Consider the following 23,606-nt stretch of genomic DNA (forward strand, 5'->3'; position numbering starts at 1 on the left):
GATTCCCCAGCCCTCCACCGGCACCAAACGTTATTTCCCCTCACAGCTCCCAGTGCAGCTCAGCAGAATTTGGGAGACAATCCCTTATCAAGTTACATCAACAAGCATTACAGCAGGGCAGATAAGCTTATTTTTTTTAATCTGAGGTGCTTTGCTTGAGAAAATGTCACTCAGAGAGTGTCCTGTGGCCTCAGGCAGGCTGAACACAAAGCTACACATTTATATCCATGTACCACAAACAAAGACTTCTAAACCTCTACATATATTTATTTCTTTTACTGTTTTTAGCTTGCAAACTTTTAAATAATCAGGTATTTGCTGTTCTCTGACATTGAAATGAGGTAAAAATCCACTGTGTTGTCTGCACTCTCTGTGTGTCTCACACACATGGATTAATCACCCAGGTTGTAGCTGGAGACCTTTTATTGGAGCATGATTTCATCTTCAAACCATCCCAATATCCACTTGTGTACAGTAAGTTACCCATTTATAGGTTTCTAATAAAAGCAAATCTTCCCTAAGTGGCTGTTACTGGATTTCTCCTTTCAGCCTGGGGATAAGCAGGATTCTGGGCTTTAAAAAGCTCCCTAGTGGGCTGAATAAGAAAGTGACAACTGAAGAATGTCATGGCAAAACCCTGGTGAGTTCTAATTACAGCACTGTTAACGAGGGGAACATTTGTCAGACCAGAGCTTCATCACGTTTAGCACAGACACAGAAACCTCCCACTCACACAGTGACAATTTTCTCTCCTCCCTGGGCAGATGCCACAGGAGCTGGTGTCTGCCAGCACAAGGTGAGTTCCACCATCTGGAAAGAATTATTCACTTTTTCATTTTAATCAAGGACTCGAAGGAATTTGCACACTCGATTGCTAAAGAAAATGATGCATTTATTTTCTTTTTAAAAATAACCCCAAGTACAACCTCAAGAAATCTGCTCCTTACATTTAGATACATAGTTTGAGACTGACTGATTTCCAGAATGTTCCTCCACAGTTAAGACATCCACATGCACCTCCAATGTTTTCCACATTCCCCACCCTATCACACCTCATCACAATATTTCTAAGAAAAAGGCAAAGCTGCAGACTCTGAGCACTGCTGACATTTAGCTGGAACATCTGCAGTGTGGAAGAGCCCCTGAACAGGAACGTGGCTGCAGGGGGGCAGAGGGAGGCTGGTAAAACCCTGAGTGCTCTGGGTGGGGAGGCACAGGACAGCACAGGCTGCCCAGCCCTGCCAGCCCCTCTGATTTGGAATAAAAAAATCCAGGAAAATGTTCTGGAGCCACAGATTTGTCCTGGTACAGAGGGAGTGACAGAGCTGGAGGCGGTGGTGGCGTTTTGGAACATGAGAGCTCTCTAATGAGATGCAGGAGTTGTATTTATTTCCACAAACTGCCCTTAAATTAATAAAAAAATAAAATAAATCAAGTGGTGTCTGTGATCTTCAGGCTCTGCACAACTCCCTGACAGGAGAGGACAGCCAGGGGATCTCCCAGGGAACGGGGACATGAGGAGAAGGAACGGCCTCAGGCTGGGCTGGGGAGGCTCAGGTTGGACATCAGCAGGAATTTCCTCATGGAAGGGGCTGGAAGGGGCTGCCCAGGGGGGTTTGGAGTGCCCATCCCTGGAGGTGTCCAGTGGCTGGACACTGGTCTGGGTGACGAGGTGGGGATCAGGCACAGGCTGGAATTGCTGATCCTGGAGGGCTTTTCCAGCCTCCCGATTCCAGGATCCTGTGAAGCACCAAATATAAAATCACAGTGCCCAACCCCAAAGCTGCCAGGTACCCACAGCTCTGAGCACCCAGCACATGCAGACACCCCAGGGCTTCTCATTAAACTCTCTGAGCACAGTTTGATTTCAGTCTCAGCTGCTGCTGCACACAAGTCCCACAGATCTTTCCATATTATTTTGGCTCTCCACTTCCACAACGGAATTCAACTTTGGCAGGCAGGGGATTTGTCTCATTTCAGCAGAGATCTCTGGGTGCAGCATCAGCCTTTTGCTTGTGTGCCTGGGATTAGCAAGACATTGCTGAGATCATCATATACATGTTTCACAGCCAGGACAGCTTTTGGTCTTAAACAAGTAAAAAACCCAGGAGAGCTGCAGCGAGCAGCCCTTTCAAAAGGACCCTGTGTCTGTTTGAGAGGTAGTTCTGAAGATGAGCATCACTGCAAAGAAGTTCTGCAACTGCTTAAAAAGTTTTCAACTGCAAGAGGTAAAAAAGATTGTAAGCAATCACTCACTCTTCCACAAAAGCTGTATTAAATCTGTCCCGTTAATCTGCTGTGAATTCCTGGCTCACTGGTCCACCAGGATTGCCATCCCAGCAGGCTGGGAGGATAAAAAACACCAGTGAGGAGAGTCTGTGGTACCCAGAAAATCTCTAGATTTAGGTTTGGGTCTTTCAGATGTGCTGCTCATGCATTGTCATTGATTTGTATAAAATATTGCTGAGCCAGAGAGCTGGAACTGCAGCCTAAGAGCTGTTGGTATTTGCATCCCACAGGGCAGTCAAACAGTCCAAGGAGCATTTTAAAACAGCTTTGGGTGACTTTTAGAAATGCAGTGCCAGATTTGCTGTAACCACGAGTGATTTGCATGAGTTCTGTGCTAACTTTGAGGAGAACACCACGGAGGTGCCAGTGCTGGCAGCCCAACAAAGCAAAGCTCCCTCAAAAATAAAAACTGCTCTTTATCCACTCAGACATTGTTAATTTTAGGCTGCTTCCAACATTCTCAGCAGTAGCTCAGCTCATGATGTGATGGTTTCTGGGGATTTCAGAGCTCCCCAGGGTTTGGCTTTCCCAAAAACAAGAGTGACTTTGAGGTTTGGCTCTATCTGGTGAGCACAGGCACCGAGGCCATGCCCAGCCCTGATAAATGACAGTGACACAGCCCAGGGTCCCCCACGTGGGGCTGGGACAACTCCTGCTGCCTTTCTCAGGGAACTCAACCACTCCAGGCTGGGCAGGGATGATTCCTCACAGGATATTTATTGGCTGCAAGGTTTGCAAGGAAGATTCCTCACAGGATATTTATTGGCTCACCTGGAGGGCTCTCCCAGTTTGGGAATTCTGCCTCAAAACAATTCACCAAAACCAAATGTTTGATGAAGAAATTGGGGATTAGTGATTGGAAACAAGACCCCAATATTCTCAGCTGTGTTTCCTGGGTTAGGAAGAAGTTTCCAGCCCAGTAAATATCTGCTGAGGCTGCTTTTCCTTCTCACCCAAATTAGCAATTCACTTAACTACATATTTGATTTTCAAATATGGCAGTACCAAGTAAGGAAGAGCAAGTCTTAAACAAACAGCTCATGCAGTCAGGGCAGGCTGAACACATTTTCTAGATGAAAAGCCACTCTTTCGCCAGTTAATTGCTTCATCTGCAGCTTCACAGCCCCAGCCTTAAGCAAAATTACTCAGTGTGCACCAGGGGCTGCCACAGGAGGAGTTCCCTCACAGTCACTTCTCCCCACAAGTCACAGAATTCCCATATTATTCTACACTTTTTATAGACAGAATGGTTCTGAACCAGGACCCTGCTGAGTGTTCCTGAGTCCTGTTTGTGCAGCTCCCAGGACACCACCACCACCTTATCTTCTCTATGAAATCCTTTTCCATGCACCTTTCCTACCAAGCTCTTGCTCCTGAAAGGTTCCTTTACCCTCTCTCACCTGATGTGTTTTGTTAAAAAGAAATGTAAAGGGCAGAAAAGGAAGAAGAAGATTTCTGGCTTCTGAAAATGTGCCAGATCTATTAGAGATTCTACCAAAATCAAAGGCATCTTCTGCCACTTCCCTCCAGAATCCACTTCCCTGTTCTTCATTCAAATAAAACTCCACTCAGCCTAGGAAAATAAAAACTCCCAGCCATGTGTGGCTGTGAGTGACCCAGCCAGCCCATCCATGCTGCCTGCTGCACGGATAAGGGCCAGACTGTTATTTCAATGTCATTACTAAGCTCACTGAATTGACACTTGCTCAACAAAACAACTCAGAAAAGCTGCACACATGAGAACCTCCATCTCAGCTCCTGGGAACCTCAGTTTGAAGTCCTTTGGAGCTTTGGCTGAGTCTTTCTGAGGTTTTCTGCAGGCCTCCACCCAGTGCTGTGATGACCCAGAGGGGCCAGAGCAGCCCCATCTCCTCAGGGGAAGGGTCTCCAACTGAACATTTATCTTTGTCTTATCTTTAAATCACCCTGGTGACTCCTTTGTTTGCGTCCTGAAAGTCTCCTTCCTTTAGCATTCAAAACCTGCTGCAGAGAAAGTCACTACATTTAAAACCTTCAGTTCATAAAAGCTCTGAATTGCATTTAAAGTCCTGTTCAGGCACCTGGCAAGGGATCAGATGGTTCTGGAGATGGACTTGGGCCATGAGGCTGCAAGAAGGAACAACCCCAACAAGCTGTGCTGGGGCTGTGACAGGTCACACCACCCTGGCATGTTCTGGGAAGATAAAGGAAGAGGAAATACAAGCTCATGGAGTTCAAGAATGAGAAAATGTCAGCACCCAAAGGCCTGAAGGAAGGCAATTAGAAACAAAGCAGCTCTTCCCATAAAATATTTCCATTTGGATCAGCCAGTTTTTACACCTTATCAGTCTTTCCTGGTTATGTTTCCAGAGATTTTGTTGAGATTTCAGAGCACACTCCCAATTATTAATGTGTGTTTCCCCCTCCCTCATTTTCCAGTCACAGCCCTGGGCCTGAAAAAGTTCTACTTGTCTGACAGGGGTGGCATGTTTGCATTTTTATTAAAAGAGCTTCATGTAATTCAATGGAATTCACTCTACACAAAGAGATAATTTTTTGCAATTATCAGAATCTCAAACATGGATATAAACCAGCTGCTGAAGTTCAACATTTTTGTTTTAGAAACACAGGAAAAACAAAGACACACACCTGGCAGAACTGATGATGGAAATCTGAGCTCCAAAGAAACAGAGAATTCAATCATTACCTGAACACACTGGCCCACACTTGTGATGGACCAGGCCTGATCCCAAATCCCCCTACAAGCTTTCCATAGATTTTTAGGGGGAAATAGCAAGTGTTACACAAATTAGTAGTTTAATTAAGATAAATCCTGTGTTTCATGGCATTTCATTTTTTCATGGCTGCTTTGAAATTTTATCACCTGACTATTTTCTTTTCCAATAACAAATTCCTTTGGTGTCTACATCCCATCACAGTTTTTTAAATCCCAGGATAGATAAAGGAAAAGCAATGCAGAGAAATAAAATTCTTCAAACTTAAGCAATTTGCAAGTAAGTTCCTAATGCATTACATTAATGCATTTGTGCTTTTGACAAGAGATTTAAAAACTTTCCCCTGGAACAGAAAGAGTTCAGTTGGACAGAACTGAAAACATGGAGTTTAAATCAAGTTCCTTTCCTGCCTTGAGCAAAAGAACCTGTTGAACCATGATAAATGGTTTGGTTTCTAAACCAGCATTTTTAAACAGCACATCAGCCAAACTGTCTCTGTACTCCCCAGCTGAGCTGAACCCTCAGCAGTGGGGTATGCACCAGGTGTGAGGGAAGCAAATGGATAAAATCAGCCCTTTAATGTGCACATTTCTGACTGATCTTCCCATATTCCAGACTGAGCCCCTAACAAAAAGTAAATCCATTAAAACCTCCTCATTTAATTTCCTCCCACGGCATGAACAGACAGTTAACACACAGGGTGTGTCCTGGGAACCCACCACTCCCCACTAGCTGACCAGTTTGGGGAGCACAGTACACAGAGGGATGCTGCCACTGGGCTCAGTGGCCAGACTGGCCCTCAGCTTGCTGGGGACTGAAGCCACAGGAGGCAACTTGTTAGCAATGCCTTGGAAGGAACCTGAATAGCTGGAAATCCTCCTGCCCGAGCTTTTCTCCAAGCCGGCTGCTTTGGGCACCCGTTTGCAGATCCAGGGGTGCCGCAGGGCCTGGCTGGGAATCATGCGTGTGGAAGGATCCCAGCTGAGGCAGTCCTTCAGGAAACCAGTGAACAAGGGGTCATCACAGCCCTTCAGAGCTGTCACCCAGTCCTTGTTCCCTGGGGCACCCCGGACCTTGCCCCGGCGCGAGCGGCTCCCGCTCAGGGTCACCTTCCCGTCCGGCTGCGTCAGCACCGTGCAGTAACGGGGGTGACCCTTGGAGTTGATGAAGTTCTTGGCTCGCTTGGATTGATCCAAAAGCTTCTGAGGTGGCATTCCAAGAAGTTCCATGATACAGGCCAGCTGGTCTGCCTCGTCCTCTCCAGGGAAAAGAGGGTAGCCAGTCAAAAGCTCCACCAGAATACAGCCAAAACTCCACATGTCTATGGGCATCCCATAGCGGCTCCCCAGGATCACCTCTGGCGCCCGATAAAACCGGGACTGGATGTAGGTGTAGACTCTTTGGTGCTCAAAACAGCTGGACCCAAAATCTATGACCTTGATTCCACTCCTCCCTTGCTGTTTTAGGAGGATGTTTTCTGGCTTCAAGTCACAGTGGATGATTTTGTTTCTATAAAGGGCATCCAAACACTGCAGGATGGAGTGAGCGAACTTCCGAACCAGCTGGAGGCTGAACCCCTGAAACTTATTCCTTTTAATCAGCTCATACAGGTTCATACTCAAGAGTTCAAAGGTCATGCAGATGTGGTTCCGAAAGGTGAAGCTTTCCAGCATGTGGATCACATTCATGCTGCCTGTTTTATCCTGCTTCTTCAGGTGCTCCAGGATCCTGATCTCCTCGGCAGCTTGGCGATGGAACCTCTTCTCATTGCGAACCATCTTTAAGGCCAGGTGTTGGTGGAGTTTGTGATCATAGACTTTAGCAACTTGTCCAAAACTGCCCTTGCCAATGATTTTGAGCACCTCATACCTGTAAGCCAGGTGGTCGTGGGGCACGTGGATGTAGCTGCCTTGGTCGTCGTCGTAGCCGCCGTTGTTGGGGCCGCCGATCACCCCCTGCCTCTTTTTGGCAGACGGCCCCACAAAGTAAATCTCGGAGAAACTGAAGATCTCCTGCTGCTCATAAGCTGATAGCAGATGTTTGAACTGTTTGACAGCTTCCTCTGGAGCTTGGGAGACAGCTTTATGTGATTTCAAGGAGCTTCCATTGCCTCGAGCACCCAGGCTCTCTAGGGTTTTCTCTTTTGGCAGGGAAGGGAGAGATCTTTCTGGAGTAAGGCCTGCAGACTGAAGAGTGCTGCTCCTTCTATTGCCAGAGTCCTCAAATAACTGCTCCACTTTGACCTGATTTGCAGCCAGAGGGTGATCCTTCATTATAAGTTTGTTGATAGAAACCTACAAGGGAAAAAGAAGTTTAGTTTATCTTTTAAAGCACAAATTAAAAATAAAATCACTACCAACAGAAAATCGGTAACACGGATGAGTCTGGCATTTATTAGGAACAAATATAAAATGCTGGGCTAAATTAAGTTACAAGCATAGTTATAGAAGGGTACACAAAGAGAAAGTGACTCCCTGAAACAGCACATGTGCTTTTAAATCCAGAAAGGGAAACCCTAGACAGCCAAAGACTCAAACAACCACAAAATACCTATCTCCAGTCTGTGGAGGGCCAGGGAACAGCTATGTTTAGCCTCAAACGTGGGTGCAGCAGCACAACCACTAACAGATGCAACTTGCACCTGTCTGGAGCACGGAATGGAACGTGGATGTGCAGAGAAGTGGCAGGAAGATTGCACTGCCAGGCTGCCAAAGGAACACAAAGCAACACCAGCAGGTGACATATGGCTGGTGTGAGGCAGCTGCAGGAGGAACAGAAAGAGGACAGGGCAAGGCAAGGTAAACCATCCTTTGGAAAAAATTAACGGTGGGGTTTTAATTTTGAGGGGAAAACATCATCATATCCACACCTCTCTTTGAAATCGTGGTGGAATTATAGAATATCCTGAGCTGGAAGGGACTTACAAAAATCATCAAGTCCAACTCCTGGCCCTGCACAGGACACCCCAAAATCCCTCCCAGTCCCTGAGAGGGTTGTTCTGGAGCTCTGGCAGCCTTGGGGCCGTGCCCATGCCCTGGGCAGCCTGTTTTGTGCCCCACCACCCTCTGGGGAAAGAACATTTATCCAACCTAAACCTCCCTGACACAGCTCCAGCCATTCTCTTGGGTCCTGGCACTGTCACAGAGGAAAGACAGAGCTGCACAACTCTCTTAACACAGACTTGAATAACCAGGAACAACTCCCACTCCAACTCAGCTGAGAGCAGTCTGCAAGCACTCCCTCTTACCACCATGTGCTGAAATATTTACATCTGAAACAAACCCATACAAGGTGAGAAAAACGCTGTGAAATTTTCCAGGCTTGTCAATTTTACTATTTAGTAAATGCTGAGCACCCCGGAGGTCAGTTCCTCACTAGCACTGCAGTTTTTCCTTTTCCTGCTTGCAGGCATTCCTTGCTGAGAGGCAGCACAGAGGTGTTGTCCCTTTCCAGGCAGAACTGAAGAAGCCCTGACTGAAGCAGCAACATCTGTTTTCCATTTTGTCCTTTAATCTAAAAATAAAGATCTCAGACACATGCCAAACCAAATCCCTGAAAACCAAAATAACTACACAGGAATCAAACAAAAAAATATAAATAAACCTGCAGCCCCACAGCAATAAAACCAAATTCCTTTTTAGTTACATCCAGTCCAACATCTCAGCAGGGTCAGCAAATAAGGGAAGTGAATGTTCTCCCCAAAGCCAACCACACACAGCTCATAAAAGACTCTGTTTGTTGGTGCTGCCTTGTAATGTTAGTTTTTGCTCACAAGCCCCAAAAAATGGGCATTTCGCTGCAGAAGTCAGCTCTTATCAACGTGGAGAGATCCTACCAAGCTCCACTCCTCCTATCAAGCCCAAAATGCAGTGTCCTGGGAGGGACACGCCTAGCAGAGTCTGCAATCAAAACAACAGAGCCCAGCCCTGGTAACTCGGAATAAACGCCTTTTTCTTGGAGCTGGCTGAACCCCCGAGATAAGAATGACATTTTTTCAGAGCTGGCTCAAAGACTCCTCAGCCCAGCAGACCCAAACAGAAAGTTTACAAATAAACAGAAGATATAAACACAGAAGTAGAGTCACACTTGTTTAAATATGCTCTACCCAAGAGCAGCAGCAGCTCTGCTTGTGCTGCTGTTCATAGCAAACATTTTGTACCTTTGAATCCCTAAATAAACCAGCAATTCATGATTCCATTTATCCTGGAACGATTTCTTAATGAAGGAATTATGGCTTTGGATTTCAAACCTGACTCAACGGTAGTAAGGTCTCAATTTTCATTCTTAGAGGACTCCCAAAATCAGTTGCCACATGATGGTGAGACACAAATATAGCTCCATCTTCCCTTGAACTCAGAAGAGCTGCACTCAGATGACTCCTGGGTAACACCAGCTTTCTTTCAACAGCTTTATTTTACAAATCCCAGCCTCCGCAAGTTTTTGGTTTAATTGTTGAAGTGCAGACAAGAAATGAGGCTGACAACACCAGTGGCACCCTGTTGAAAACTCTCCCTGACAAAATTTCATTTTCACTGACAAGGAAACAGTTACTGCAATTCCTACACAAGCTGGTTTGCAGAGATGCTCTGAACACTGAATTACACAGACTGAATCCAGCCCATGTCCTCTCAAAGCAGAGACACTTTGTGTTCTCTGGCAGGCTCAGATGAAGGAATGGGCAGCTGCAGTCACCAAGACTCCTCAACTCTCATGTAACATTACATAATAATAAAATACCTTGCAAGAAAACCAAAACTCCAGGTATTTTCCCATTAAAACTCAGCACCACCATTTTCATCCTCAGCTCCTGCTTGCCTGATACCACTGGGGTTGGATTTTATTGATACATCACCATGCAAACTGGGCATGCTATAAATCCTAAAGCTTAGCCTAAGAAGTTAACAGGCTTCAAGGAAAAAAACACAGATGAAGACAAATCAAAATATTGATGGGTTTATATTTGTATTTCACTGGATAGTTCCACTCTACTGACTTGTATTCAGTTTTGAACAAATGAAGTCACACTACAGCTTGAAACACTGCAGCTGAAATGTTTCCATGTCCCTGCATACAAAAAACCCAACCCACTACTCTTCAAACCCTACTGCTCAACAGAACTCCAAATTCCTTCTGCTCCCCATCAACATTTCCAAAAAGGGAAAAAAAAAAACCAAATTCATGCCCCTGAGTTTGCACAGACTGAATTTGTTACAACAAAATCCCACAAGGTGATGGTTTTCAAATGCATCTTGCTCAGGGCAATGTCTATTTTCACTTTTTAGAAAGTGAGAGGGTTTTTTTAAGCTTAAGCTCCTTCCCTTCTGCCAGAACTCAACAAGAGCCAGAACACATTTAAAACCCATCTAAAGGACAGATCAGTGTACAAAAGTACAGCTGAACACTGAGCACTGCTGAGCCAATTAAAGGGAAAAAAAAATCTCCCAGCTCCACATCTGCTGAGGGAACAGAGCCCTGATGAAAGAGCCCAGCAACACCTTCAGTTCATAAGGACTATTTTGGTAGCAAAAGAAGTGACAGATAATGCCCAAGTTTTCAGAGCAGAAAGATACTTTTGTGAGGTGTTTGGCAGCCACACAGACTCACGGTGCTCCTCCTGCTGCTCCTACGTACTCACCCGTCAGAATTTTCATGAGGGGAACTAAAATGGAAACGTGCAGGAGGAGGCAGAGCAAAGCATGTGTGGATTGACTTCTCAGAGTACAAGGTGACACGGCAGACCTCTTCAACCCTTTGTAAAGTAACTTTCTTTTTATTAAAACACGAGCTGAGGGCAGTAAGATGGGATTCCTGAGGCTGCCAGCAAGTTCTGCACTGAACACCATTTTCATGCTAAACAAAACCAATAATGTTAAGAAGCCTCTACAAAGCTGCAAAATCCCACTTTTAAAATCTATTCTCTGTAGGGAGGTATCAGACCCCCGCACAGTTCTCACTCCCACACAGCACAACGTGAAGACACAGATGACTTTAAAATACTCACATGAGGTCTTGAAAGGGAAGGAAGTCCCGAAGGGCTCCGTTCTTCATTTGTAGGCTCTGGGTATCTACACTCATCTATCCTCATATAGGAGTCGTACAATCCATCGCCAATCCTGGCTGGAACGGTCCCACACACAAACCAGTTATACACAACAATTCACACCGACAGAGACAGAGCCAAAAGCTTAAATGCACATTTTAGTCTGTAAAATCATTGATTCTCCTTCATTCATTAAATGATCTTTGGAATTTAACTGAATTTTCAAACCGCAGGAGTGTGATGCTTCTGGGAAATCTTAATTCCAGATACTTTTAATTTAGAGGTTCTTTTTTGTTAATCAACTTCTGCACTGCAAAAAAATGCATCCCTAAGAATCACTGACCACCATTCTCCCCGCTTCCCCTTAATCAGGATAATCCCAAACGAGCAGAAAACGAGCAAACACTTAAACATATTATAGGACTATCCTCTAAAGCAGGTTATCCCTTAAAAATGAGATGTGAGAATTACAGCTGCAAAAGCGTGGGGAAGGAAAAGAAAAAGGCGGCGTCTCTCGCTGTCGGCTGCTCAAGAACTTAAAATCGCGACGCCTATAGCGACAGACCCGACGGACGGCTGGGACCACGAGGGGGGCTCGGTGGCCGCCGACCCAAACCGCATCCCCCCCTTTCTCCCCAACCCCGCGAGACCCCCAGCCGCCCCTTCCTCCTCACCCGCTGCGAGAGGCCCGTCCGGCTTCCTGCCGAGCAGCATCGTGTCGGGGGGGCCCCGGCGCGGGCCCCATTCCCGGCGGGTGCCGCTGCCCAGCGCGGCCGCTCGGCCCCGGCCCGGCCCGGCCGTTGCCCCGGGAACGGCCCCCGCCCGCCGCCCGCCCGCCCGCGCCTGCGCAGCGCCGCCGGGGCGGGATCGCGCCCGGGGCTGCGGAGCTCCAGCGCTCGGCTCGCTGCTCTCCTGAGCTAAACCCGCCCCCCGGGACCCCCGCTCCAGCGGCTGCGCTTCTCTCGTGAGCTAAGCCCGCCCTACGGGACTCCCGCTCCCGCGGCTGCGCTTCTCTCCTGAGCTAAACCCGCCCTACGGGACCCCCGCTCCCGGCGACTGCGGAGCTCCACCGCTCCCTCGCGTCTCCCCTCAGCCGAACCCGCCTCGCGGGACCTCCGCACACCGTGAAGTGCTCGGCCTGGGGGAGAGGATCGCGCCCGGGGCTGCGGAGCTCCAGCGGTCGCCTCGTCTCTCCCCTCAGCCAAACCCAGCACCCGGGGCTGCGGAGCTCCAGCACGCACCTCGTGTTTCCCCTCAGCCAAACCCAGCACCCGGGGCTGCGGAGCTCCAGCACGCACCTCGTGTTTCCCCTCAGCCAAACCCAGCACCCGGGGCTGCGGAGCTCCAGCACGGACCTCGCTTTTCCCCTCAGCCAAACCCAGCACCCGGGGCTGCGGAGCTCCAGCACGGACCTCGCTTTTCCCCTCAGCCAAACCCAGCACCCGGGGCTGCGGAGCTCCAGCACGCACCTCGCTTTTCCCCTCAGCCAAACCCAGCACCCGGGGCTGCGGAGCCCAGCGTTCCCCCGCTTCTCCCCTCAGCCACACCCGCACACCGCGGAGTGCTCGGCATGGAGGAAAGGAACCTCCACACACCGAGGTGTGGAGTAGTAACGTGGTTGCGAAGAAGTGGATGGAGGCAAAAAGCTGAGTGTTGCATGGGGGGGGTGGGACAGCGCAGGCTGCCTGACCCTGCCAGCCGCTCTGCGGGAATTGATTTGGAGTAAAAAGTCCAGGACAACGTTCAGCTCCCCACGAGCAGCCATGGATTTCTCTGGTACAGAGGGAGTGACAGAGCTGGAGGTGTCGGTGGCGTTTTGGAACATGAGAGCTCTCTAATGAGATGCAGGAGTTGTATTTATTTCCACAAACTGCCCTTAAATTAATAATAAAAAAAAAAATAAAATCAAGTGGTGTCTGTGATCTTCAGGCTCTGCACAACTCCCTGACAGGAGAGGACGGCCAGGGGATCTCCCAGGGAACAGGGACATGAGGAGAAGGAACGGCCTCAGGCTGGGCTGGGGAGGCTCAGGTTGGACATCAGCAGGAATTTCCTCATGGAAGGGGCTGGAAGGGGCTGCCCAGGGGGGTTTGGAGTGCCCATCCCTGGAGGTGTCCAAGGAAGGATGGATGTGACACTCAGTGCTCTGGGCTGGGGACAACTTGGGCATGAGGCACAGATTGGATTCGATGATCCTGGAGAGATTTTCCAATCTCCATAACTGTGTGAAAACTGCAATTACTACAATGCGCCGGTAATACTCCTCCTACCCATTCCACACTCCTCAATCTCCTCCTAGAAATCGATCAGGAACACTCAAGCCAATGTATAAATCACAGCAAGAATGCCCAGCTGCCAGGGCATGTTAACCAGAAAACAGCTGAGAAGTTTAAGCACAAAAGAACCCCCACATTTTTGAGAACCCCTCCTGTGGAGGAGCCCGGGGGGCGCCGGGAGGGGACCCCAGAGCCTGGCAGGGGGACCGAGATCCCCTGAAGAAGCCGGCGCTGGGGAGACCCGGACCTCCCCAAGGAGCCGGGGTGGGGAGACCGGGACCCCCTGAAGGAGCCGGGGTAGGGAGACCGGGACCCCCTGAAGGAGCCGGTGTGGGAGTCCGGGACCCCCTCAAGGAGCCGGGGTGGGGAGACCGGGACCCCCTCAAGGAGCCGGGGTGGGAGTCCGGGACCCCCTCAAGGAGCCGGGGTGGGGAGACCGGGACCCCCTCAAGGAGCTGGGGCGGGGGTCTTCAACGCGGGCAATGGTGACTGGGACCCCCTCGAGGAGCCGGGGCAGTGTGACCAAGACCCCTCAGGGAGCCGGCGTTGGGGGGACCGGGACACCCTCAAGGAGCTGGAGTGGGGAGACCAACACCCCCTCAGGGAGCTGGGGCGGGGGTCTTCAAGGCGGGCGAGGGGCACCGGGACGCCCTCAAGGAGCCAGGGCAGGGGGACCGGGGCCTCTCAGGGAGCTGGGGCGGGTGTCCTCAACGCGGGCGAGGGAACCCGGGAAGCCCTGAGGGCGGCGGGGCGGGGGTCGCGGGGGCTCGGCGCGGCCGGGCGCCGTTTCCAGCCGGACGGTTTATGGGCGCGGACGGCGCCATGGCGGCCGCCGCAGGCTGAGGGGACGGTGCGGGCCCGCCATGTTCGCCAGGGCGTTCCGCGTGAGGGCCAACACCAACATCAAGGGCTCGGACCGGTGAGTGCCGCGCCGGGACCCCGCAGGGACGCGCGCCGGGCCGGGGGGACGCGCGGGGCTCGGCCCCAGGGACGCGGTCTTGGGCAGCGATGCCGCCGGGAGTAGCTGCTTTCACCCCCTGCTTGTGATGCACTCCCGGCCTGAGCACGGAGTGTGCGTTTCGCTGGAACATGTTGCCGTAATTAAGCCAGGTTTAATTGAAATGTTATGCCGAGGCCTGGATGAGGCCTTCTGTGCTTATTTATAGCAGCGTTCAGTGCCTAATGAGGCTGTGAGATGAAGAGGGGGTTTGGATAAGGACGTGGAGTGACGGGACTAGGGGGAATGGCTTTAAATCGGAGCAGGATAGGTTTATATTGGATATTAGGAAGAAATTATTCCTCGTGAGGGTGGGGAGGTGCTGTGGCTGCTTCTGGATCCCTAGAAGTGTCCAAGGCCAGGCTGGACAAGGCTTGGAGCCACCTGGGATAGTGGAAGGTGTCCCTGCCATGGCAGGGGTAGGACTGGATGGGGTTTAAAGTCTCTTTTCACCCGAACCATCTGTAATTCTCTAATTCTTTATGTTCCTGAGCAACACTGCTGGGCTGACCTCCTGATTGTTCGGGTTCACTGAACACTGCTGTGAATGACCACAAACCCCCCTGTGTTGGTCACTGGGGTTTAAACTTCAATTAAAACTGTGGGACGGGGAAATCTGGCTGTCCCCTGCTCCAGCTGTGGGTGACAGGCTGGGCTGAGCCAGTGTGGCACTCCCAGGCTGAAATCACAGCACAAAACAGAGGCAAGGGCAGCAAACAGAAGCTGAAAGCAGATGTTTAAAGAAGATAGCAGGGCAAGTGTATTCAGTCTTTTCGTGGTATTCTTCCATCGTTTGTAAACCCAGACACGAATGCTTGAAATGATCTCCTGTGAAGAGGTGGGAATCTCAGGAACAGCCAACAAAACAGAACAGCAGATGTAGGAATTAGTTTGAGGGATGGCCTAGGCAGCTTTGTAACACATTTGGGATTTTGTCATTGCAGGAGGAAGCTACGAAGTGATGTGGCAGCAGCTTTTCCCAGCCTGAGCACTGAACAACTGGCTGAGTTGGTTCCAAACAAGGAAGAGCTCAATGTCATCAAAATATACTCTCACAAAGGGGAGGCCATCACTGTTTACATGAACCACAGGAACCCAATACTGTTTGAAGTTGAGAAAGTTCTGTATCCAACAGGTAGGGGGAAGGGATTGGAGTGATCCTCCCTCTTTGCTTACCTTCCCAGTTAATTATTGTGGCGTTGCTTTGATTTCACATTTCTTTATTATCCAGTTAAGTGTTTTATAATCTAATTAAGTTTAATCTCCTTGATTCTCTAATCAAGAGAGATTTGGTCTTAAAGATGAAAAGAAACAGCATCTAGAAATGTTCTTAATGATGCATTTTTATATTTGCTTCTGTTTTGGGACAGTGTACACTCTGTGGGTCTACCCAGACCTTCTCCCTGCCTTTGCAACATGGCCCCCAGTGCTACAGAAACTCGCAGGAGGTGCAGGTAAGAGCACCAGAACTTTGTCCCTGTGCACTGCAAAAGGAGTTGCTTTCAGGGCTTTTTAGGTGTTTTCCTTCACAGTGCCAAAAATGTATCTGTGACAAGTAGAAGGAATGAATACTCAAAAATAATTTGTGGTAGTGGTGTCCTAGAAGGGAAATAAATTAGCTGTAAAAAGAACAGCTGTTCCTGTTTGTGAACGAAGGAAAGTGGGTGAAGGTGTTTAAATGCAGTAACCTGTTCCGTGTGGGAGGCTGAGATTTGGAAATCCCTTCTCAGGGTGATGAGCAGCCCTCAACTGGGACACAGAACTGCCTGTGCCATCGGTCTGTCCCTTTTGAAAGTTCCTTTGCTGCCACCCTGCTTCCTGTCAGTGCCAGGTGAGCGAGCTCATCCTGTGGATAGGAAGGAGATTTATTTTGGAAGCTGCAATGCAATCACTGTCAGCCAGACTGTGGATTCTGCAGGTGGGGCTGGAGCTGAATTCCTGGGTTACTGGCTCTACCACCTCATTATGGATCAAGACTAACAGGAAAGGAGTCTGTTTGCTGGAACCTGCTTTGGATGCAGTTCAGACTCAGGAGAATCAGCCCATTATAAACTTTAAATTGCTGAGCTGCTCAAGCAGAAAAAGATTAAATTTGAGCTGCTGCGGCCTTGATCTCTGCCTGGCCGTGGTCACGTAGGAAGGGATGTCTTTTTCCATGACACGGCATCCAAAGTGGAACTCGGGTCTCTCTGCTTTGTTTGCTTTTGGGGAAAATAAAGTGCTCGAGTGTGGAGCTGTGATAGACATCTGAGAGAGCCTCGCTGCTGACTTGTAATGACCCAGTTTCTGGGGAAAAAGACTTGTTAATGGGGCAGGACATTGATGAAAGAGGCCTGCGGGTCATTCATCGCCCCTGGCAACCAGGCTACCTCTGTGCAGGATCCAAAGATAAGGAGCTGGCCAGGAGACAATGGCCACAAAGGCAGGGGGAGAGGTGGATCCAGTCCTTAGAAGGGAGAGGAGAGGCACCAGGCTCTCCAGTGCTGCAGACTGGAGCACTGGAGGAGATTCAGTCCCTAAAGCAGCATCTTTTGGGATATCTCTTCCATAAATTCAAATACCTGCTGTCTGCCATGATAATTTGCATAATTTAATGTTGCTTATGTGGTCACATTAAGGCCTTGATGTAGTTTCTGTCCCCAGGCATGTGAAGCTCTGGTGGCAGTTGCAGAGTTCATTGTAGACTTGATAGAAACACTTGTGACAATGAACAGGGGGAAGAATCGTGGCTTCTTCAGCCTGCACATTAAATCAGGGATGCTGAGAAAAATGTGAGTGAGATGTGTGCAAAACCAAGGCATGGAGCAGCTCAGACTGGAGCCTGCAGAGAGCTGCAGTGAGGGAGAGCAGCTGCTTTTCCCATCCTTTGGTGAGGACATCCTGCCACACCTGCAGCATGGAAAGCTCTGCTTTGCTCACATCCCACTCTGGTCCTCCCAGGTGTGGGAAGCAGGAAGAAGCAGGGGTGTGATTTCTGTCCAAAACAGCAAGGAGGCAGCTCCCTGAGAATCCCCAGCTGGCTGCAGCTGATGTGGCACATTCGGGATTGATGGGGCAGCAGTGACAACTTTGAGACAATTCTCTCTCCAGAGAAAAAGCTGCTGGGATAACCTTCCCTTGGGAAGGGTAAATAGGTTATTCCTGGTATTTCTCCTTGTTCCTTTCCCTTTTCATGCCATCAATGAAGAGCTTTGCTGGGAGCTGGTTGAAAACAGTCCCTCGGGTCTGACAGGGCTGAGCAAGCTTCACTCCTCTGCAGTTTTTTGGGATGTGCCCAGCAGCCGTATGGATTGGATCCCGCACTCCACGGGGGAAAAGCGGTGCTTTAGGAGGAGAAACAGAGAATGCTGTTCTCCCTGGCGTGTGCTCAGCTCGTGTTTTTGCTGAGGAACGGGAGGGAGGGGGGCGGAGGAGGCGGTGCCTGAGCGTTTCATTGAGAAATGGATGCGCTTCATTCTTCCCGCAGACCTGATGCTGCCAGGAGTTGTGGTGCCACCTTCTGGCCTCCCCCAAGTGCAACGGGGCACGCTCTGTGCTGTCACCCTGCTGGGAAACAGGTACTGAGCATTCTCCAGTCCACAGCCTGTCAGAAACCAAAAATGAAGTGAAGGTTTTGAGAAAATCGAAGAAAAAGTGGAGGAGCCTCAGCAGTGGAAGATACAGCAGGAACAAAACCCTTAATTTTATGGGTTAGGATATATTTGAGCTGAGGTGGGAAGCTTTGTAAATTGGTTCTTTTGGACCAATGTTTTTAACAAAAGACTGTATTCTGCACAATTGTCTTTGTGTCTGTGTGGAAATTCTGAGTGAGGGAGTGCTAAAGCCGTTGGTTTTCTCTCATTGCTGGTCTCTTCTGGCAGTGTGTGTGTTTCTTGTAATTTATTAAAAGCAAGAATGTGTCACTGCAGAAACTTCACTTCATCCAGGCTGCACTTATCCTCGGGATTCTTTGGAAAACCTTACATACCAGAAGGATAACCAGAAAATATGTAGATGCTTGAAAATTTGTAAAGAGCAGGGAGGTTGTGAAATAAATCCAGTCTGACACATGAGCACAGCCTGTGTGCAGTAGCACAGAGTGTTTGTGCTGTCCTGCTCCAACATTCCCTTCTTTTCCCAGAGCTCCCGTGGCAGTTGGAGTTGCCACCATGTCCACGGAGGAGATGCTGGCTGCTGGAATGAAAGGGAAGGGCTTTGCTGTGCTGCACACTCACCTGGATCACCTCTGGTGGGTAACTGCCAGGCCTTGGGGAAAATGTGCAACAGGTCTCATGTCTTTACTGAAATCCAAATATGCGCCCCACTAAGATTAATCTGCCAGGCCAGCTTTGTGAATTATCTGGGTACAGCTTGGATAGCACCTTAATTTAGGATTTATGGAGGAAGATGAGTTCAAAGTAAATTTTACAGTTCAGAGATTGCAGAAAAAGACCCCTTCAGGTGCCAGTGCCTTTATTCAGGGTGACATCTGTTCACTGTCCTGTGGTTGAAGGCAGTAAAAGGAAAGCTGTGTTCTGCTTTTTCTTCCTTTTGTAGGGAATATGGTGACAAATCTTCTCCTCCTGCCTTAGCTCCCTTGGTAACAGATTCTGCTGCAATGGAGAATGCTGGAGACAAGGAGGAGCTGCAGGGGAAGGAGCCTGGCAGCAGCTGCTCCCCTGAGCCAGAGCAGCATGTGGACATCAGGGATTTGAGCCTGAGGGACAGAGACACTTGTGCAGAACTTCTGGGGAAGGAGGAGCTCCATGAGAACAGAGCTGCAGAACCAGCTGAGGATGCCAGCACAGAGGACCAGCAGGAGGCTGAGGACAGCAGGACCCCACAAGGTATTTTTAGATCCCAGTGAAACCAAACCATGCCCCTTTGGTTTGCTGAAGCTCACAGACAACTCACTGCCCACCTGTCCTTTTGTCTCCCTGCAGAGCAAATGGATGCATTGTTTAATCAGTGCTTTTTCCATGCCTTAAAATGCAGAGTAAAGAAGTCAGATCTCCCTCTGCTCACCAGCACATTTCTAGGCAGCCACATGGTCTCCTGCTGGTACGTGGGAAGGAGATGGAATTGGGATTTGCATGCTGGGATTTGGTCTTTAGAACGTGGAGATTGTGTGGGATATTTAGGAAAAAAGTTTTGAGTAAAAAATAAAATCCAGTTCTTAAGTAAGGTTATGCTCAATTCTGCCATCAAATGCTTTGATCAAACACAATCCTTATATTAAATACTTGGATTGTCCAGGCCTGGATTTGCACTTGGGAGCCAACTTGACGTGGCTGACATTGGTTTCACCATGGTTTAGGCACCTGAGTGGCTGCTTGCCTGCCCACAGGAACATCAGCACTAATTTCACTCATCACATTCTGTTTGTCAGCTTCTTTGGAGTAGTTCTTCCTCTGTGTGATTTGTATCCCTGCTGTTAAGAAACTTCTAGCATAAGTAGCAAGATTTAAGAAGAAATGAAGGGTTACTTATAACTAAAGAACTTTTAAAAAATCCATTTATAGCCCTGCTGGAAAACAACTGGACATAAAGAAATCAAGCTATAAGAAGGTGAGATTTTTTTTGTTGGTTTGGGTGTTTTTTTTAAAATTAATAATTAACAGAAGAAGAGAAAAAGTTTAAAACACAAGAGCAGGAGCTTAAAATGCTTGATTCCACATTTCTGATTGTTGCTTCCTTCAGTTCTCTAAATTCCTGCAATGCATGCAGCACCAGAGGATCTTACAGGTGAAGGAGCTGAGCAAAGGTGTGGAGAGCATCGTGGACGTGGACTGGAAACACCCAGAGTACGTAGAGTAATATCAGTCTTAAAGGAGTTGGGATCTCTGAAAGAAGGGAGTGCAATCTGCTGCCTCCAGCTGTTTCCATCCCTTCTACTCACACCAAACAATTCTTGTGGCAGCATTAAAGCATTTGCAGTGCCTGAAGGCTTTTCCTCAGCCTCTGCTGCCCAAGACAGCAAAAGTGAAGACAGAGAACAAGTGTACCATGCTCCTGAAATCATTCCACTCTATGGGGTCTCCACAAAAATGATCCCACTTTTTCAGGAATCTGGACACAGGTAAGCACAAAAAAAAAATGAAGAGACCAACAAAACTGTAGTTGCTGTTTCTCTCTTACTGCCAGAACCCAACACCCAAATACTCTGAGTTAAAAATTCTCTTTGTCTTCAGAAAAGGCAGCATCCTCTCAAGCAGTGAGGTGAGAAACATCATCATTAACTATGTGAAGAGTAATGAGTTGGTTGATGAAACAAACAAAAAGTGAGTACAGCTGGAAGTTTTCCTCCCCTGCTTCCACAGGAGAGGCTGAAATTAGAGGGAAAAAAAATGACCTGGTTTGCTCCTTCTGTGTGCTTTTGTTTTGCAGCTTTGTAAAGGTGAATGCCATTCTGTGTGACTGCCTGTTGGATAAATCAGAACAGGATGAGATCTCACACCTTAAATGGGATGAACTCTTGAGCAGGTGATTGTTCTCTCAATATCCCTTCCCCAAACTGCACAGATTTATTGCCTGCAACTCAAACCCCGTGCTGGGAGCTGCTTGAGTTGTAATTTCCTGGAGATAAATAGGAACAAGATGAGATCTCACACCTTAAATGGGACAGCTTTTGGAGCAGGTGCTTGTTCTCAATATCCCTTCCCAGAATGACACAGATTATTGCTTTGTCCAGGTGCCTGGAACGACTGCAGCCCTTACACCAGGTGACATTTTCTGGACAAGAACCCGTGGTGAGGAAAGGAAACATTGAGCCCATTGACATCAGCATAGCACAGAGATCATCAAACAAGAAGGTGAAAAAGGACAATTAAATGAGGGGCGTTGAGCAGATGAGATCCCAGATCCTGAGGGCAGCTTTGGCCATCATTATTAACCCCTCAGCAGTGATATTTCTAATCCTTACTAATTTATAATCATTATTACATGTTCAGCAGTGATATTTCCAGTCCTTACTTGTCCTTGCTAGTTTCTAATCATTATTAATCCCTCAGCAGTGATGTTTCCAATCATTATTAACCCCTCAGCAGTGATATTTCCAGTCCTTACTAGTGTTCAATTTATTAACCCCTCAGCAGTGATATTTCTAATCCTTACTAGTTTCTAATCATTATTAACCCCTCAGCAGTGATATTTCCAGTCCTTACTAGTTTCTAATCATTATTAACCCCTCAGCAGTGATATTTCTAATCCTTACTAGTTTCTAATCATTATTAACCCCTCAGCAGTGATATTTCTAATCCTTACTAGTTTCTAATCATTATTAACCCTCAGCAGTGATATTTCCAGTCATTATTAACCCTCAGCAGTGATGTTTCCAATCATTATTAACCCCTCAGCAGTGATGTTTCCCATCATTATCAATCTCCACAGGTGACAATTATCAAGAACCTTGAGCTGTATGGTCTGGACCCACAGTGTGTGGCCAACACTCTCCAACAGAAGGTCCAAGCCAGTGCCACCATCAGCCCAGCACCAGGAACAAAGGACAGAGTCCAGGTCCAGATCCAAGGCAACCAAATCCATCATCTGGCCAAGATGCTGCTGGGTAAGAAGATTCTGGAACTGGGCTGGTTGCAGCAAAGCTGAGATTTTAATTCTTCTTTAACTCTTCCTTAGCTGAAGTGAGCTCTTGGTTGTGTTGCAGAAGAATATCAGCTACCTCGGAAATACATCCAGGGCCTGGAGAAGGCTCCAAAGCTTGGCCGCAAGAAGTAGGAGAAAAATCAACTCTAAGGATTGCTCAGCTCTCATTATTTTCACTATTTATGGCAGTGTTTGCTGCCAGCAAATCAAGGATCATGCACAGGCCCTGCTCATTCCACAATGAGTCCTGGGTGTTTACAAGGTCTGGAATTCACCCAAATAATAATAGTGCTCCAGGTGTTTCTTTTTCATAAAAATAAAAAGCTCAGTAAACCCCTTGGCATTATCCTCTTGTGATTTTTTAATGGAAAATTGATACTGAAGCACTGGATGCGTCAGTGGTTTTGGGGTGGTTTAACATTCTTGCTTTGCATCTTTGATCAAGGATGTGGAATAAACCTCCTCTGAAATATGAGAAAAATCCATTCCAGCACAATCCTGGGACAGTGCAGTGTGTTCTGCCATGAGTAAAACCCACTGTGGCTTAGATGTTATCTTTTAAAATATTTCCAGTCATTATTCAGACATTTCAGCACTGAGAATTAGCTGGACTGCTGTAGTTTATATTATTTTGATATATAAAAATACATTTCAATGTATGACATGAGCTGTAATTTATCACAGGTAACAGTTCTGTCAGCCCCAGCTAAAAGATTAAATTAATGCAACACTTTGGTCAGGTCTTACAGAGGTTGATGTTCTTTAGCTCTTTAACAGTAAGTGTGGAAATTTAAATTCACTTCTAGGAAGGATTCCTGTATTTCCCTGTAGACTAAATCCATTGAAGTTCCATAGGAGGGCACCAGAAAAAGAAGGTCAAGAGATTTCTTTAATTACTGACAGCTTTATTATCATTGTCTCTTACACTGTCTGCATATGAACAAATAGTTCCAGAACCTTCAAAAAAAGCTGAGAGTGAGACATTTTGTAAAAATGCCATAGAATCACTAGGGAGTAGTAAAAATAAATTACAGCATTGCAAAAATGCATTTCACTTTGCCATAGAAGCTCTACTATTCCATCCTATACACATTATTTTACAGGTTTTACAGTAGCCATGGAAAATAAACTCACACGACCTAGGCGAGACAATTGCTAACCAAAGGCACTGCCAACAGGATTTGCGCTTAAAGAAGGGGCAAATACTTCTAAAACCAGCTCAACTGACCCTTGAGAATTTGAGTTTCAACACCCACCAACTCTTCAAACGCCCCTCAAATTGGAAAAAAAAAAACCCAAAAGAACGAGCCCTGCTGGTGGCAGGAGGTTTTCAGCAGCATCCACAGTGATTGCATACGAAGCCATGCCTTCTACAAACTGTCAAAGACATGCTGGGGCCAGGAAGGGAGAGGGGACACTCACCAAAACTCACCAAAAAAAAGAAAAAGAAAGGAAACCTGCACAACTTTCAGCCAGAAAGAAAAGGGATTTCAAACCAAGCGTGTGGCTCTTCCCTCTGAGAGCCACCGGCAGTTTTTACAGCGCTCTTCCCCACGGTGGAACTGAAGTATTTATACGGTGCTGTCAAGGCTCAAAGCACCAGATAAACGGTATTTAAATGACTCCACAAGTGAATAGTGAAGTGCTAAGTCTGCCTGTGGCTGGACAAACAGCCCCAGAGCATGGCAAGTGCTGCTCTGCGGCTGCCA

At 47.8% G+C, this 23,606-nt stretch overlaps 2 protein-coding genes across 3 annotated transcripts; one reads left to right on the forward strand and one right to left on the reverse strand.

Moving 5' to 3' along the window:
• Positions 1 to 871: 871 nt before the first annotated feature.
• DYRK3 (dual specificity tyrosine phosphorylation regulated kinase 3) lies at positions 872 to 11,885 on the reverse strand. The gene is made up of 3 exons (XM_030232533.2): positions 11,718 to 11,885; positions 11,005 to 11,120; positions 872 to 7,297 (listed from the first exon to the last, which is right to left on the reverse strand). The coding sequence occupies exons 1-3, from the start codon at positions 11,755 to 11,757 to the stop codon at positions 5,732 to 5,734; spliced, it is 1,722 nt and encodes a 573-aa protein (XP_030088393.1). The 5' UTR covers positions 11,758 to 11,885; the 3' UTR covers positions 872 to 5,731.
• A 2,222-nt stretch (positions 11,886 to 14,107) lies between these two features.
• On the forward strand, positions 14,108 to 22,237 carry EIF2D (eukaryotic translation initiation factor 2D). 2 transcript variants are annotated; one of them, XM_050985353.1, is made up of 15 exons: positions 14,108 to 14,238; positions 15,261 to 15,451; positions 15,687 to 15,770; positions 17,783 to 17,873; positions 18,437 to 18,544; positions 18,853 to 19,142; positions 19,239 to 19,356; positions 19,818 to 19,863; positions 19,996 to 20,099; positions 20,216 to 20,374; positions 20,487 to 20,576; positions 20,683 to 20,778; positions 20,987 to 21,107; positions 21,685 to 21,859; positions 21,931 to 22,237. In XM_050985353.1, the coding sequence occupies exons 1-15, from the start codon at positions 14,183 to 14,185 to the stop codon at positions 22,209 to 22,211; spliced, it is 2,010 nt and encodes a 669-aa protein (XP_050841310.1). In that variant the 5' UTR covers positions 14,108 to 14,182; the 3' UTR covers positions 22,212 to 22,237. The 2 variants fall into 2 exon arrangements, with proteins under 2 accessions (XP_050841310.1, XP_030088988.2); XM_030233128.2 differs by having other exon boundaries at positions 21,959 to 22,237.
• Positions 22,238 to 23,606: the final 1,369 nt, after the last annotated feature.

The sequence above is a fragment of the Serinus canaria genome, chromosome 26 (assembly GCF_022539315.1).
Source record: "Serinus canaria isolate serCan28SL12 chromosome 26, serCan2020, whole genome shotgun sequence".
NCBI lineage: Eukaryota > Metazoa > Chordata > Aves > Passeriformes > Fringillidae > Serinus > Serinus canaria.

Coding starts and splice junctions, on each gene's coding strand:
- DYRK3 (XM_030232533.2), bottom strand. CDS start 11,757: ATGCTGCTCGGCAGGAAGCCGGACGGGCCTCTCGCAGCGG. Junction 11,121..11,717: donor GGACGGGCCTCTCGCAGCGG/GTGAGGAGGAAG, acceptor GGACCGTTCCAG/CCAGGATTGGCGATGGATTG. Junction 7,298..11,004: donor CTTCCCTTTCAAGACCTCAT/GTGAGTATTTTA, acceptor TTTCCCTTGTAG/GTTTCTATCAACAAACTTAT.
- EIF2D (XM_050985353.1), top strand. CDS start 14,183: ATGTTCGCCAGGGCGTTCCGCGTGAGGGCCAACACCAACATCAAGGGC. Junction 14,239..15,260: donor AACATCAAGGGCTCGGACCG/GTGAGTGCCGCG, acceptor TTGTCATTGCAG/GAGGAAGCTACGAAGTGATG. Junction 20,100..20,215: donor GTGGACTGGAAACACCCAGA/GTACGTAGAGTA, acceptor TTCTTGTGGCAG/CATTAAAGCATTTGCAGTGC.